The following is a 15,999-nucleotide window of genomic DNA, read 5'->3' on the forward strand; positions in this document are numbered from 1 at the left end:
AGTGATTAATTTAGACACCACTTTATTATGTTCTGATAAATTTAGAATCCGACTTTGTGAACCTGCATTTTTTGTTTTCGAATTAACGGCTGTCTTCCCGATCCCAATTGTTTGTTATCGAATACAGTCTTCACTTGCATTATGTTGAGTATTACTGACATGTTCACTAATTGCAAGCAACATTTTTTTATGTCCAAGTAAGAATTTAAACTTCGGTAATTATTTACTTTAGTGGCACCACCTCCAATTTTCACAAAATTTTGTCTAGCCCCCTATTTTCGTATTTTCGATGGTGCTGAACACGAATCTGAAGTTTTTTTTGTGCGGTCGAACCCAGTTTTTGAGAAAAAAATTTTTCAAAATTCTAACCTGAATATTTCAGATAACACTACGTAGAACTCTGTATATTTTATGTAGCTTTCAGAACATATGTAATAAACAATGAACATTGTATAAGAAACATATTTTCCCAAATTTGAACTAAAAAATAATATGTATTTAATAAATAAAATTATAGTAACTTTATGTGGGATGAACAGATTTGAATGAGAGTGGGGGAACGCAATGTTGTCATCACGAATTACAAATGGCGGATTCAAACTGCAAAATTTTTATTTATTAAATACATATCTTTTTACTTGAAATTTACGAAAATGTGTTTCGTGAACAGTGTTAATTGTTCATAACAGATGTTCTTGAAAGCTACATAAAATATACAGAGTTCTACCTACGTAGTGTTATATGAAATATCCAGGTTAGAATTTTGAAAATTTTTTTTCTCGAAAACTAGGTTCGACCGCACAAAAAAACCTGCAGATTCGTGTTCAGCACCATCAAAAATAGGGGGGTAGACAAAATTTCGTGAAAGTTGGAGGTGGTGCCACTAAAGTAAATAATTACCTAAATATTTTATTTCAATAATAAAAATTCTTTTAATCCAGCCCCGACTATTCCGCTTAATCTGAAAGAGTTAGCACGATTCCGTCTCGCTTGGTTCTCGACCGCCACATCAAAGGCGCCGACACGGACTCTTCGAGCTGTACATTATTAAGCTGTGTTTATACCACATCAAAAATGTGTGTCAGAAATGTCAATGTCAAAACAAAACTGTCGTATTAGTTGTGTGTTATTTATTTTCTATGTTTATCGCTAAATTGTGTGTTCATCTTTTGGAAATATTTTATAACATCCTTCACCTATGTTAATGGTGAAAAATGTTAAAGTTTGGTTCAAAACATGATAGCAATATTGTATATAAGTGCACTGTGAGACTTCTTGAAGACACAGAAATACTGGAATGTGAATATAAGGTATCCCCAACATACTATATTATTATTAATTTCTCTTAAAAAAATACGTTTTTAGCTCTGTCATAAAGGAAAATATTTATTGGAATATGTATGTCGGCAATTGAATCTAGTAGAACAGGATTATTTAGGTTTACGATATGTGGATTCCCAAGATCAGAGAGTAAGCAAATGTTTCAATTAATATTTCAATAAGCAAATTTCTTATTATTTTAGCACTGGTTGGACTTAGGGAAATCAATTTGCAAACAAGTAAAAGATCTTGACCCGGTTTTATTTAGTTTTCGTGTGAAATTCTATCCACCAGATCCATTTCGACTTAAAGAAGAAATAACTCGCTACCAAATATTTCTACAATTAAAAAGAGATTTATTGCATGGTCGTTTGTACTGTGGCTCAAATGAGGTTGCTATGTTGGCTGCACTTATTTTACAAGGTATCAAACATTGACATAATAACAATAAATGTGTATTTCAAAACTGCCAAGTCCTATATTTTATTTATAAATACCTATATTTGAAATATTACATGAATTTGTATATATCTTAGGGGAACTTGGAGATTATAATCCTGAAATTCATATAGGAAATTATGTGACTGATTTTAAAATTCTTTTGAAACAAACAGAAGCAATAGAAGAGAAGGCAATGGAAATTCATCATAAACAGCTTAAAGGTCAAAGTCAAAGTCAAGTAGAAAATACATTTTTAAAGTTAACTTGCCAACTGGATACATATGGAGTCGATCCTCACCCTGTGAAAGTAATATCACTTATTTTCAGGTGTATTTAAAAACGTTTTAAAATAGAGCTTGTTCCAGGATCATAAAGGCACTCAACTTTATTTAGGAATTAATTATAGTGGTATCTTAACATTTCAAGGGAGTCGAAAAACACACCATTTTAGGTGGCCAGACATTCAAAAAATTAATTATGAAGGAAAAATGTTTATTATACATCTTAATTATAATGATGTGAGTTATTAAAAAAATTTTTATCCATCACATTCCATGATTTATTTGAATTAAATTTTTAGTATTTATCTATTGTTTATAGTAGTGGTTTTTTTATTTTCCTATTTTAGATCTTGTTTTTGTCCATAAACGAATAAATTTAATTGTATATTGTATATATATTTATTATCGGTATGTATTCCCTTCAAAGAATATTTACCTATTTCAGAAGAAGCATACGGTTGGTTTTAAATGCCCATCTGGAGCTGCCTGTAGACATGTATGGCGTTGCGCCATTGAACAAATGTTGTTTTTCACGTAAGTTTTCAAATGCGTATTATTACAATTTAAAACAGTTGTTGCACTGCATCAATGTTTATTTATACTAAACCATATAATAGACAAGTTTTTTTAGAATGTTCCTTACCATTATAAATCTGTAGAAGTAAGAGTTTCTGTCACATTCAGTTATTGAGTCATGTTTTTGAATATATTTGAAGTATGGAAACAAAAAATCTAATAGTATTTATTGGTAAGCAACATCTAATTTGCTTACAGCACAATTGTATATAGTTGCATGATTTTTTAAGTAAAAATGTTATTACATCAGTTTGCCAACTAGTTCAGATGCACCCTCGGTGGTAACAGGAGGTGGTTTTTTCTCATGGGGAACAAAGTTCAAGTACACTGGTCGAACAGAACGAGAAATTTTAGAAGATACAGGTTCTCCCACCCGAGATGAACCGAATATTCAACGATCTTCGAGTATTAGGCGAAAAGCTTCTAGTGTACCTGCAACTCCTTCTACTCCACTACAACCACATTTAGGTATTTTTTTTTATTCAATATTTATTAAATTCGTATAGGAATTGTAATTTTAATTTCAAATAGTCTAGTGCAGTGATGGCGAACCTATGACGCGCGTGTCAGAGGTAACACGTGAATTCATTTTGGGTGGCACGCATTTGTTTCTCTCAACGGGCAGAGTTGGGCATCACTCGAGTAAAATTATTACTCAGGTTAGTCATGATCAATAATGCAATTTTAAAACCTGTAATAAACATGTACATTAGTGTTGCACTATAAAGAGATTAATGTTTACTCATAACATTTTATTTTTACTCGAGTGACAAAATGGCCTAGATTTATTGGGGACCAAAAATAAAACAGTACAGAAAACATAAAAACATATAAAAGATAAAAAACATTCATTTAATTTTAATCAAACTAAAATTTTAGTCAAAGAACCAAATTACAACAAAAGACTAATTCAAGAAATGATTCATATTAAAAAAAATAAAAGTAGTATTAATGACAAACCTGATATTAAAAATTTTAGTAAAATATATTATAATTTAATTAAATAAACGTAATTAATTTCAGTAGGTATTTTAATATACTTATTTATTCACAAACTGTCGTTTTAATAAACCCAATTTTTAAATTTTATGTTTTCTGTACTATATTTATTTTAGATTCCATGTACAATGTTACATAAAAAAGGTATACTTGTTGAAAATCGGTATAGGGTATCGTTTTACCGAAAATCTCAGTTGAAGAAAATCTTGAATATTCATTCATTTTTTTACAAACACTAACGAATATTTCAAATCTTAAGAATAAAATGACAGTTCCTGATGACAGATAAGTCTACTATTGCTTAGTTGTTTATTCATGGCAATCATTGTGTATGGATACTGCAATGGAGATTTAAAATTAATATGTAGGTGTAATTTTTTAAAGGAATTATAGCTGTTTGAAACAAACAGACCGTTGAATGAGCAATGATACCTATAATTGCTTCAAAATGCCTCAGATGACATTTTAGAGAAGGCGCCATTGAACATGCTGTCCACCGCACTGCAGCGCAACAAAAAAATTGGCTCGCAGAAGGAATTCATCACATTACGAATGCAATAAATAATACACAAAAGGGATTTTATTTAAAATTTACTAGTCATTTTGCCGATGTAGAGACATTATTTAATATTCTTTTGAATTGTAAGGTATTTATTTATTTATTTATTTATTTATACTGCATACATACAGACAAAGAGACAGTCCAATTACATGTATAAAGTTGAGAAATGTAAGCTAATATAAAACCAGGAAAAAATAATGTACAAATAACCAGACACATGCAAAATACAATCAATGTAAAGAGAGAAGAAAGAAAACAAGAAAAGTGACAATTAAAATTTACATAAAATGCCCAATCGTATATGTATCATAAGTATGAGAGTAGCTTAGTCCGGCTAATATTAAAAATATCAATATCGTAAGTTCTTAACAAATTATTCATCGTACACAGACACACTGTTCTAGGGGTGAATTAATATTAAATATTTGAAAAACTCTATATCTATTTCGCATTCTGGTATCGGGTACGTTAATATTAATAAATGTCAACAGATCGGGAACAACAATCTGGCTATGCAAAATATTATATGCGAACAAAATCTGGGCATTTTCCCTTCTCCTGTCCAAAGAGGTCACACCAAACTCTGTTCGTTGATGTTCATATGATACCATAAACGGGTACACTCCATACTCTTTAACATATATTGACCTTAAAAGCTTATTCTGTATTTTCTCTATCCTGTCCTTGATACTGGCACCTTGTGGGTTCCAAATCACACTACAATACTCCAATTTTGATCTTACAAATGTATCGAATAGCCTTATTACTATGTTAAGATTTAAATTCTTGGCTAGTCCTAAAAACAAAACCGAGCTTCCTGTAACATTCAGCTGTTAAACTTATAATATGTAAAATTTTTGCTAGAAATTACAACTAGGTCCTTGATTTTATTCAGAGGCTCTATCTCAACACTATTCACCATATGTATTCCCATTATAGGGTATTTCTTCCGTGTGTATGATACCAGTTTACATTTTGCCTCATTTAAAGCTAGGTCGTTATCCTTACAAAACTCAAAAATAGCTGAGACGTTCCTTTGCAACTTTGCAACATCATCCCAACATGGTATTAAGGTAATTACTACCATTATTATCCTTGTCAGGTCTTAACATTGCAGCCATATCCGCCTTTAGGTTAGTAAACTCCTTCAAGACCAATTCTTTTACTAATTCAGATATCATACTTTTTAATTCAGTTATAAGTTTGCTCTTTGTAACTACATTCTCAATCTTGGTCACCAAATTTGCATTGGTTTGTTCCAAATCTCTCGTAGAACTTTTTTCTTGTAGATGATTAATTTGTGCCAAGAATTGCTTCCTTTCCTGTATTAGTATATTATTTTCACTAATAACAGTATCATATTTAATAGTTTTGGGCAAACAGTCGGGACAATAGAACAGCATTTTTCTTTTCTGCAGAAAAATGTATTTTTCTTCTGAGCTGGAAATATCCAAGCACAATTTGCAATAATGCCGTGAGCAAATGTCACACACAATAGGCTTTGCCTCTGAGCCTTTAGCACATCTTATACAAATAAATGACATTTTAAAATTCTGTTAGGGCCTACATTAAATCTTCAGTAGGCCAGAGTCCTGACCCGTCTTCTAATTTATTTATGAGTGTTTTTTATATGGTTCAATTAAAGCTATCATAGGTTTTTCAGGTTTTTTTCTCTCTTCTTTACATCAATTTGTTCCCAGGTATAATAAATATTTTGCAATTATCCACAAATTAGTTATTTTCACATTCACTATTACTATGAAATACACTCGAATCACTGATCACTTGAATTTTTATATGATTATGATGATACGTGACACTATAATAATATTAATTTAAAATTTATTTCCTATCCTTAAGAAACTAAATTTCTTATCAGAAGAACGGTCTCCCATTCAACTGAGATTTTCGGTAAAACGATACACTATACCGATTTTCAACATGTTTACCTTTTTTATGTAGAATTGTCCACGGAATCTAAAAATTAATCCTAAATGATGATTAGGTCATTAGTCATAAAATATGCACTTATGTAAATGTTACCACACCAAGTTTGAATCAATTCGTTATGAGCATGGCAAAGATTTCATAAATAATACGATTTTAAAAACCAACCAATACGGCCCTGTACAGTGAAAACGGTGAGACTTAGACCCTTCCTTTATAAGGCAATTCTGAATTATTTATTGAGTTCTATTTGTGATTAAAGTTTGATTCACTCGAACTGAAACAATCTGTATATAAATTTACTATGGTTGCAAATATCTAAAAGTTATGAATATATATATAAGTTAGGATTTTTCAAAAGGTTCGCCATCATTTGCGCCACTAGCCTATAGCGGCACAAATATTTTGATTTATATCAAAATATTGTAATTCAAGTTTAATTAATTGTCGATTGTTCCTTGTAGGTTATAGTAGTTTACCCAGATCTAGTCATTCAGATGTGGGCGTATCGCATATGGAATCTAGTAGTAGTACAGGGTTACTGTCTGGTTTAGATGGTAATCCTTCCCAAGCTTACAGTGATGTCGCTGCCTTAGAAACCGTATCCGAAGATCAAGAAGCAATAGGTGGTACGAAACTTCGTACCACAGGTATAAGTATATTAATTTCTTTTAATGTTTATTTAAAAATTATCTGAAATCTATTTGTGAACTAATGAATTTACTTTCAGTGTTAAAAGATGATTCCATGGAGCGTTTTAGTGAATACTATTTCCGTGATTCTTTTGAACATTCATCATCCGAATCTCAATTAATTGACAACAGTTACCGCGGATACGATACTACGAATCCATCTCATCGTTCAAGTCGCAGCCAAACGCCATTGTCTCATTCTCAGGTAGATGGGCGAATTTGCCTGCCAAATGTAACACATGATATACAAAATAACACTAAAAAGTGTAAAAAATTTAATGTGATAGGTGCTTTCATACCTACTGTTGTACTTGTAACAGTATTTGTACTTATGGCAACAATAATCTTATTAGAAACAGATTATGAATTATTCAATACTTTTAGAAATATACCTGAAATGGTAGCCCTAAAGTACCAGGTTTATGAACCAGTGAAACAATATTTTCGTAATAAAATGTCGATTTTATTTTAAATTGATTACTTAATGTGTACTTTTGTTATATTAGATATGTTGTTTTACACAAATTTTATAAAATACACTTGTAAATAGATGGTGTTATTTTAAATTAACGATGGAAAAAATAATCAAGCTTTAACCAGTAGGTGCTGAAAAATTATTGGCCCTACTTAGGTCATACTCAACTTTTAAAAATGACACGTATACATATTCCATAATACATGAAGGTAGCTATTTATAGTAGGTGCATACTACTATACTAAATCATATACTGTAACCAAGTCAAAAAATGATCATATTTAGAAAAATGGGAGCCATTAAGGCGCAATACCTTTCAAATTAATTTACTATACTGTTTGTTCCATTCACATTTAATCCAATCTATTTCAATTTGTAGTTAAGACTTTTTTTCAGATGCATTTGCTGGATTTAAAAATGTAGGAACAATTTAGTTTAGTTTAAAGGCAATTAGCCAAAGGTTTAATTAAACATACCTAATAGTTCTTCGATTCATCATTTTTAGAGTAGTTGTAGTATACTTAGAGTTAAAATTTTTGTTACAATTTAAGCTTTAATTACTTGTACGAAATTTACGTGTTATTATCCAAACTACGTTATTTTTATCTGTGGAAAACATTCCAGTTTTTATATAAAGTGTTATTTTGTCTTTAGCTGCAATTAATGTTTACTGTGTTTTTATACCGTGTTATTTATTACATACTTTTAAGTTTTATACGTAAACTATTAAAATCACTGAATTTTTTATGAAAAGGCATTTCATTAATTAAAAAAAAAATCCAATTCTTTATTCCCTTTCGGTTAAACTATTAAAATACTAATGATGTCCTTTTATTGTAACCTGTTATTTGCCAAATAATATATTTTCTAATAAATCGTTGAGCAGCAAACTACTGATAGGTGGTAAAATAGAATATTAAGAATTTTAATCTTTAGTATTTATTTCCTATGTAACTTAAGAAATCTGTGATCTTTTATCAATCTGCTGCTTTAGAGTACTTGAAATAAATGTACAAATTAAAATCCACAAGAAAGTTCAATCAAAACCTAATCTATTTTTTATTTTGGATAAAAAGCATTTTCAGTATGATTATTTTAATTATGACAACTGTTAACCATCGCTTGTTACCATAACATATTATATTTTGAAATAAGCATATTTCCTTGCAGCTCAAGTTTGAGAGTCATTGAATCAAAATATTTTTATATTTCATAATATTTTGAAGGGGCCATAATGTATTCTAAACGTATTTAAGATTTTCTGTTTGCAGTCCAACCTCTGTTAGAACTTACCAACAAAAGAAAAAGAGATAAGAAACATGTACCTATATGTTAAAATTGTACTAATAATTTTCTACAAAGCAACTTTTTGCCAAATAAAACCTAAGTCAATTACATGGCGTTTCTTTTACACTATGTAGAGTTTGGAAGGGGGAAGAGGGATACTCCTACATTATACAGGGTGGCCAAATGAAAACGAAACGGAGCCATTTTCAGGAACTGCGTCAAGATTGTAGAAAAACGCTCAGACCCGTCGATTTTAGATTAAAGGTGGACATTCTTTGCTGGCATTTTTGACTCTGCCCACCACTTTCACCCCCCAAGCTAGGGTAAGCATCACCCCAAAATATTGAAATGGCATTGGGTATGAGTAATATTTTTTTTGAAAGCTCTTACAATTCTCTTTACAACAGACTTTAAATTTTATAATTCCGCCCAATACTTATTAAGAATTTTGATTTTAAAATTGAAACTTATGTACAAACAATTAGTAACGGTAAAAATGTCAGTCATTCGAGTTAAGTACGCCAATGGTATAAATTTAGTATTTCTTGCGTTACATTGGTTGTTGGCGATTTGTTATCACTTTCGTATAAAAAAAAAAAAAATTGTAAAAAACAGAAATGAATGCTATACACACAAAATGCACGTAAAATTGGTGGATTCCAAATTATTTTCTAGTATTATTTGGAAGCGTTGGTTGGTAGTTTATTTAATTGTGTTTTTATTCATTCCTAACAAATCCAAAACTAAAACGAATTTCTCTCTAGCTCGCGTAATTTTGGAGATATTCAATTTTTTTCATCAGGAAAGCAACTTACAAAAATAGCGAACTACATCGACGTTTTCTGCGGCGCATACAACAAACTATATCCGGGGTGCCGTATTTAGATGACATTCTAAATTTTTAAGAATATTCATGAATATTATCGTCAAAAAAAAATTGCATATCTAAAGGAGGTTTATGCAGCCAAGTATACACACGTAGGTATTGTATGTTGCCTACCTAACAAAAGCTTTGGAACCGGAAGGAAAAATCAAAAAATAAAAAATCTCGAAAACTGGCGGAGCTAGAGAGGAACTGACGGCAGTTTTGGATTAGTCAGGGTCGTCATTGTCCACCTGATTTTTTTCAGAATTTTCAGAGGCCTAAAAATTTTTGAGAAAATCGACGGACGGTCCATAGATTTTTTCGGCCAAAAAATTTTAGGGGCCCGGAAAAATATGAAAAAATTCCTCCAGACTATAACGGTACTGACAAATCCAAAACTAAAACGAATTTCTCTCTAACTCGCGTAATTTTCGAGATAATGTTTTTTTTTCCCTTAGGAGAGCAACTTACAAAAATAGCGGACCACAGCGGCGTATTCTGCGGCCTTAACTACATACGGGGTGCTGTCTTTAGACGGCATTCTAATTTTTTGAGAATTTTCTAGAAAATTATCGTCAAAAAATTAAAATGCGTGGCTAAAGGCAGTTTCAGGAATTGTTATGCAGCCAAGTATACAGGTTTGTATTGTATGTTGCCTACATACCATAAGTTTTAGAACCGGAAGGAAAAATATAAAAAATCTCGAAAACTGGAGGAGCTAGAGAGGAACTGACGGCAGTTTTGGATTAGTCAGGACCGTTATTGTCCACCTGAATTTTTTCAGAATTTTCAAAGGCCTAAAAATTTTTGAGAAAATCGACGGACTAGTCCATGGATTTTTTCGGCCAAAAAATTTTAGGGGCCCGGAAAAATATGAAAAAATTCCTCCAGACTATAACGGTACTGACAAATCCAAAACTAAAACGAATTTCTCTCTAACTCGCGTAATTTTCGAGATAATGTTTTTTTTTCCCTTAGGAGAGCAACTTACAAAAATAGCGGACCACAGCGGCGTATTCTGCGGCCTTAACTACATACGGGGTGCTGTCTTTAGACGGCATTCTAATTTTTTGAGAATTTTCTAGAAAATTATCGTCAAAAAATTAAAATGCGTGGCTAAAGGCAGTTTCAGGAATTGTTATGCAGCCAAGTATACAGGTTTGTATTGTATGTTGCCTACATACCATAAGTTTTAGAACCGGAAGGAAAAATATAAAAAATCTCGAAAACTGGAGGAGCTAGAGAGGAACTGACGGCAGTTTTGGATTAGTCAGGACCGTTATTGTCCACCTGAATTTTTTCAGAATTTTCAAAGGCCTAAAAATTTTTGAGAAAATCGACGGACTAGTCCATGGATTTTTTCGGCCAAAAAATTTTAGGGGCCCGGAAAAATATGAAAAAATTCCTCCATACTATAACGGTACTGACAAATCCAAAACTAAAACGAATTTCTCTCTAGCTCGCGTAATTTTGGAGATATTCAATTTTTTTCATCAGGAAAGCAACTTACAAAAATAGCGAACTACATCGACGTTTTCTGCGGCGCATACAACAAACTACATCCGGGGTGCCGTATTTAGACGACATTCTAAATTTTTAAGAATATTCATGAATATTATCGTCAAAAAAAAATTGCGTATCTAAAGGAGGTTTATGCAGCCAAGTATACACACATATGTATTGTATGTTGCCTACCTAACAAAAGCTTTGGAACCGGAAGGAAAAATATAAAAAATCTCGAAAACTGGAGGAGCTAGAGAGGAACTGACGGCAGTTTTGGATTAGTCAGGACCGTTATTGTCCACCTGAATTTTTTCAGAATTTTCAGAGGCCTAAAAATTTTTGAGAAAATCGACGGCCATCGATTTTTTCGGCCAAAATATTTTAGGGGCCCGGAAAAATCTGAAAAAATTGCTCCGGACTATAACGGTACTGACAAATCCAAAACTAAAACGAATTTCTCTCTAGCTCGCGTAATTTTTGAGATATTCAATTTTTTTCATCGGGAAAGCAACTTACAAAAATAGCGAACTACATCGGCGTTTTCTGCGGCGCATACAACAAACTACATACGGGGTGCCGAGGTGCCGTATTTAGACGACATTCTAAATATTTGAGAATATTCATGAAAATTATCGTCAGAAAAAAAAGCGTTTTTAAAGGAGGTGTATGCAGCCAAGTATACACACGTATGTATTGTATGTTGCCTACCTAACAAAAGCTTTGGAACCGGAAGGAAATATAAAAAATCTCGAAAACTGGCGGAGCTAGAGAGGAACTGACGGCAGTTTTGGATTAGTCAGGGTCGTCATTGTCCACTTGAATTTTTTCAGAATTTTCAGAGGATTAAAATTTTATGAGAAAATCGACGGACGGTCCATAGATTTTTTCGGCCAAAAAATTTTAGGGGCCCGGAAAAATATGAAAAAATTCCTCCAGACTATAACGGTACTGACAAATCCAAAACTAAAACGAATTTCTCTCTAGCTCGCGTAATTTTCGAGATAATGTTTTTTTTTCCCTTAGGAGAGCAACTTACAAAAATAGCGGACCACAGCGGCGTATTCTGCGGCCTTAACTACATACGGGGTGCTGTCTTTAGACGGCATTCTAATTTTTTGAGAATTTTCTAGAAAATTATCGTCAAAAAATTAAAATGCGTGGCTAAAGGCAGTTTCAGGAATTGTTATGCAGCCAAGTATACAGGTTTGTATTGTATGTTGCCTACATACCATAAGTTTTAGAACCGGAAGGAAAAATATAAAAAATCTCGAAAACTGGAGGAGCTAGAGAGGAACTGACGGCAGTTTTGGATTAGTCAGGACCGTTATTGTCCACCTGAATTTTTTCAGAATTTTCAAAGGCCTAAAAATTTTTGAGAAAATCGACGGACTAGTCCATGGATTTTTTCGGCCAAAAAATTTTAGGGGCCCGGAAAAATATGAAAAAATTCCTCCATACTATAACGGTACTGACAAATCCAAAACTAAAACGAATTTCTCTCTAGCTCGCGTAATTTTGGAGATATTCAATTTTTTTCATCAGGAAAGCAACTTACAAAAATAGCGAACTACATCGACGTTTTCTGCGGCGCATACAACAAACTACATCCGGGGTGCCGTATTTAGACGACATTCTAAATTTTTAAGAATATTCATGAATATTATCGTCAAAAAAAAATTGCGTATCTAAAGGAGGTTTATGCAGCCAAGTATACACACATATGTATTGTATGTTGCCTACCTAACAAAAGCTTTGGAACCGGAAGGAAAAATATAAAAAATCTCGAAAACTGGCGGAGCTAGAGAGGAACTGACGGCAGTTTTGGATTAGTCAGGGTCGTCATTGTCCACTTGAATTTTTTCAGAATTTTCAGAGGATTAAAATTTTATGAGAAAATCGACGCACGGTCCATAGATTTCTTCGGCCAAAAAATTTTAGGGGCCCGGAAAAATATGAAAAAATTCCTCCAGACTATAACGGTACTGACAAATCCAAAACTAAAACGAATTTCTCCCTCGCTCGCGTAATTTTCGAGATACTCTTTTTTTTCCCTTAGGAGAGCAACTTACAAAAATAGTGGACTACAGCCGCGTATTCTGCGGCCCTAACTACATACGGGGTGCCGTCTTTAGGCGGCATTCTAATTTTTTGAGAATTTTCACGAAAATTATAGTCAAAAAATTAACGGTCCATCGATTTTTTCGGCTAAAAAATTTTAGGAGCCCGGAATAATCTGAAAAAATTTCTGCAGACTAAACGGTACTGGCAAATCCAAAACTAAAACGAATTTCTCTCATAATATACCTGATGAATGCTCTGGGATGGCTAGGATTGGTTCAAGTTAATACTTGTAGTAATGAAAAATATCTGAAAATCTTAAAAAGATAGAGAGAATAAAACTAATGTAACCCCACGATTCTGTTCATGAAAATTATCAAAAAGTTAAAGTGTCCATCAAATATTGTAAGTATTTGGGGAGGGGGGAGTTTGCACCACAAGGGATACATAGTTTTTGTCTCAGTACCATTGTAAATATTTTCTAAATAATTCTAAATAATTAAATTTTTATAAAAATTGTCGAAAAATTACATTGTCCATCCGAATAACATTGTTCATGGAAAATATGTCCCAAAGGCTGTTTATAGGTAGAGTAGAACTAATTTGACTGATTCTGTATAGTATAGGGAAGTTTTTTAATTTTAGATTTCGGGTGAAAGCTTTTTTGAGAAATCGATGGATAAATTATAAATTATTTGTAGTTCATCAAAATTATCAAAATATTTTATACTAGATTTGAGGAGGATACCATAGCATTTTGATAGTATTGAATATGACGAGATGGTTAATTTTTATAAAAGTGGTAAACCTCAAAAATGCTTTGCGACTCACTGAGCTCTCTATAGTTTAGGAGACTTTTTTTAGATTGATATACACATATTAGACAAAATTTAAGATTTGAATTTGTTACGCCTCTTACACACTGGCGTTGTTTTACCGATCGGTAGCCGACCATCAGACTTGCCGGCAATGTTTTTATGTGTAGACGTATTTAAAATTTAGTCCGTGTATAAGAGGCGTTACAAACTGTCTAATGATATATTTTGTCTAGTCTGTTGTACCAAAATACCAATTTAGTACAGAGTTAATTTTTGATGCTCTTTTGGCGTTGCAGTATGCAAACTGCTGGTTTTTTGTTTCATTGTAGTATAATGACGAGAAAATTATACAGGAAACAAGTAATTAAAAAACTAAAGAATTGAGAAAAACATTTATTTAAATAATTACAAATTTTCATTACATTGTGACTAAAAGTTTAAATATTGCCTGAATTAAATATATATATATATNTATATATAGTTTATATGGTGTAACAGATGTACAAAAGAAAAGAGTGATTAATGACCTATTTTTAATACAATAACAATACTTATAAATAAAATTATTAATAGTAAATATATTTTGAATCTGACTATCAAATTCAAATTATCACACTCGAATTGCCTTAAGGCCCTTTACAAAAATACATGTGCCTTCCTATTAGTTAATTTACAAAAACTTCATAAGTAACTCAAGCACTAACCCACAGTTAACTTAAAGTTTGCAGCTTATAAAAAATTAAAATAAATTTTTTTTACAGTGTCGTAGTCTGTACACTTAACATTTAGAGTATATTTTTATATACAAGAGAACTACTAACTATTGATATAAACAAAAAATTAACACATCAGTCTTAAACATTAAAGGATTATTTTAAGCAAAGCCGAAACCTTCGGAGCACTCGTGAATTGCCTTCAATAAGTAGGCTCGTAACTTGTCGTAAGTTTCATATACAGGAAGGTCCAGTTGGTTGAAACTGTAGGGAAAAAAATATGTCGAGTCAGTAAGTTTTGCATATTAATTAACTAGATTTTCCTTTCTATTATTCCTATTCTCCATTAAAGTCATACAATAACTAATATACTTAACTAAGTACTTATTACAAATATCTGATGGTTTTGTGATAAAAACTTACCACGTATGTGCAGAAGGCAGACGATCAGTTGAACGATCATCTCTGTGAATTTGGAACTTTTGAACTCCATTCATACCTTCAAGTGCACCAAAACCTTGTAGAGGTACTTTAGAAGTTCCCGTCACAAACTGCAAAAATTTGGCACGATCGGCCTGATCAAATGAACGTAAAGCACGCCAGAACCATTGAATCTGAAATGAACACACAATTTTTATAGTCTCAAGATTTGTTAATTTGGTTAATAAAGGTTATTTCATGTTTAAACTTTAGACACAGATAATAATTATTGTTATAGCAACCACCAGAGTACTTTAATTGAAATATGAAATTATATTTTTTAAAATGCTTGTAATTTCTAAACAAAAACGAATCGGACCTATGTTTAGATAAGAAAAAATGTTTGAAATTAATCCAGCTACCATCTGTCAAAGTTTATTATGCTTATAAGATATCACAGAATAATATATAGCATTAGTCAAAACATGGAGATAGAACGCCTAGACACTAAAGAAAGAACAAAAGGAAAAAAAACAACACATTTACAAACATAAAAGAAAAAAAAACTAACCTAGCAAAAATATTCGGACATAGAATAAAAACATTTAACTGACAAATATAATCTTAGCTTTCGTTTGAACTGCCCAATTTTTTTACACTCTTTTATTTCGAATGGCAAATGATTAAATATTTTGGGTCCTAAGTAATTTGGCCCTTTACCTACAATTGATAATTTTGTGAAAGGTATACGTATTTCATTATTTTGTCGGGTATTAATATTGTGAACATCCATATTCAAACAAAATTTATTTACATTTTTAAAAATGTACATCGACATTTCAAATATAAATAACGATGCCACAGTTAGAATTTTATGTTCCCTGAAGGCAGGTCTACATGACTGCAAGTTTCCGAGTCCAACAATAATACGCAATATGCGTTTTTGCAAAATAAAAACAGACTTCGCCGTGGTTGAGTCACCCCAAAAACAAATACCATACCGCAATCGACTATCAATTTGGGCATAATATAAATTAATTAA

The 15,999-nt window shown here is 31.9% G+C and overlaps 2 protein-coding genes across 4 annotated transcripts; one reads left to right on the top strand and one right to left on the bottom strand.

Annotated features, from left to right (window-relative positions):
- The first annotated feature begins 1,094 nt into the window (after positions 1-1,094).
- On the top strand, positions 1,095-8,688 carry LOC108916361 (FERM domain-containing protein 5). 3 transcript variants are annotated; one of them, XM_018722592.1, is made up of 9 exons: positions 1,095-1,310; positions 1,366-1,470; positions 1,524-1,743; positions 1,857-2,068; positions 2,115-2,279; positions 2,488-2,576; positions 2,869-3,086; positions 6,591-6,776; positions 6,857-8,688. In XM_018722592.1, the coding sequence occupies exons 1-9, from the start codon at positions 1,215-1,217 to the stop codon at positions 7,288-7,290; spliced, it is 1,725 nt and encodes a 574-aa protein (XP_018578108.1). In that variant the 5' UTR covers positions 1,095-1,214; the 3' UTR covers positions 7,291-8,688. The 3 variants fall into 3 exon arrangements, with proteins under 3 accessions (XP_018578108.1, XP_018578110.1, XP_018578109.1); XM_018722594.1 differs by having other exon boundaries at positions 2,881-3,086; XM_018722593.1 differs by having other exon boundaries at positions 2,127-2,279.
- Positions 8,689-14,314: 5,626 nt separating this feature from the next.
- On the bottom strand, positions 14,315-15,154 carry LOC108916359 (E3 ubiquitin-protein ligase HUWE1-like). Its single transcript, XM_018722591.2, has 2 exons — positions 14,961-15,154; positions 14,315-14,801 (listed from the first exon to the last, which is right to left on the bottom strand). The coding sequence occupies exons 1-2, from the start codon at positions 15,032-15,034 to the stop codon at positions 14,699-14,701; spliced, it is 177 nt and encodes a 58-aa protein (XP_018578107.1). The 5' UTR covers positions 15,035-15,154; the 3' UTR covers positions 14,315-14,698.
- Between the last annotated feature and the right edge of the window lie 845 nt (positions 15,155-15,999).

The sequence above is a fragment of the Anoplophora glabripennis genome, unplaced genomic scaffold (genome assembly GCF_000390285.2).
Source record: "Anoplophora glabripennis isolate ALB-LARVAE unplaced genomic scaffold, Agla_2.0 scaffold2235, whole genome shotgun sequence".
Lineage (NCBI taxonomy): Eukaryota > Metazoa > Arthropoda > Insecta > Coleoptera > Cerambycidae > Anoplophora > Anoplophora glabripennis.

Coding starts and splice junctions, on each gene's coding strand:
- LOC108916361 (XM_018722592.1), top strand. CDS start 1,215: ATGTTAAAGTTTGGTTCAAAACATGATAGCAATATTGTATATAAGTGC. Junction 1,311..1,365: donor TACTGGAATGTGAATATAAG/GTATCCCCAACA, acceptor ATACGTTTTTAG/CTCTGTCATAAAGGAAAATA. Junction 2,577..2,868: donor GAACAAATGTTGTTTTTCAC/GTAAGTTTTCAA, acceptor TTATTACATCAG/TTTGCCAACTAGTTCAGATG.
- LOC108916359 (XM_018722591.2), bottom strand. CDS start 15,034: ATGAATGGAGTTCAAAAGTTCCAAATTCACAGAGATGATCGTTCAACT. Junction 14,802..14,960: donor CTGCCTTCTGCACATACGTG/GTAAGTTTTTAT, acceptor TTTTCCCTACAG/TTTCAACCAACTGGACCTTC.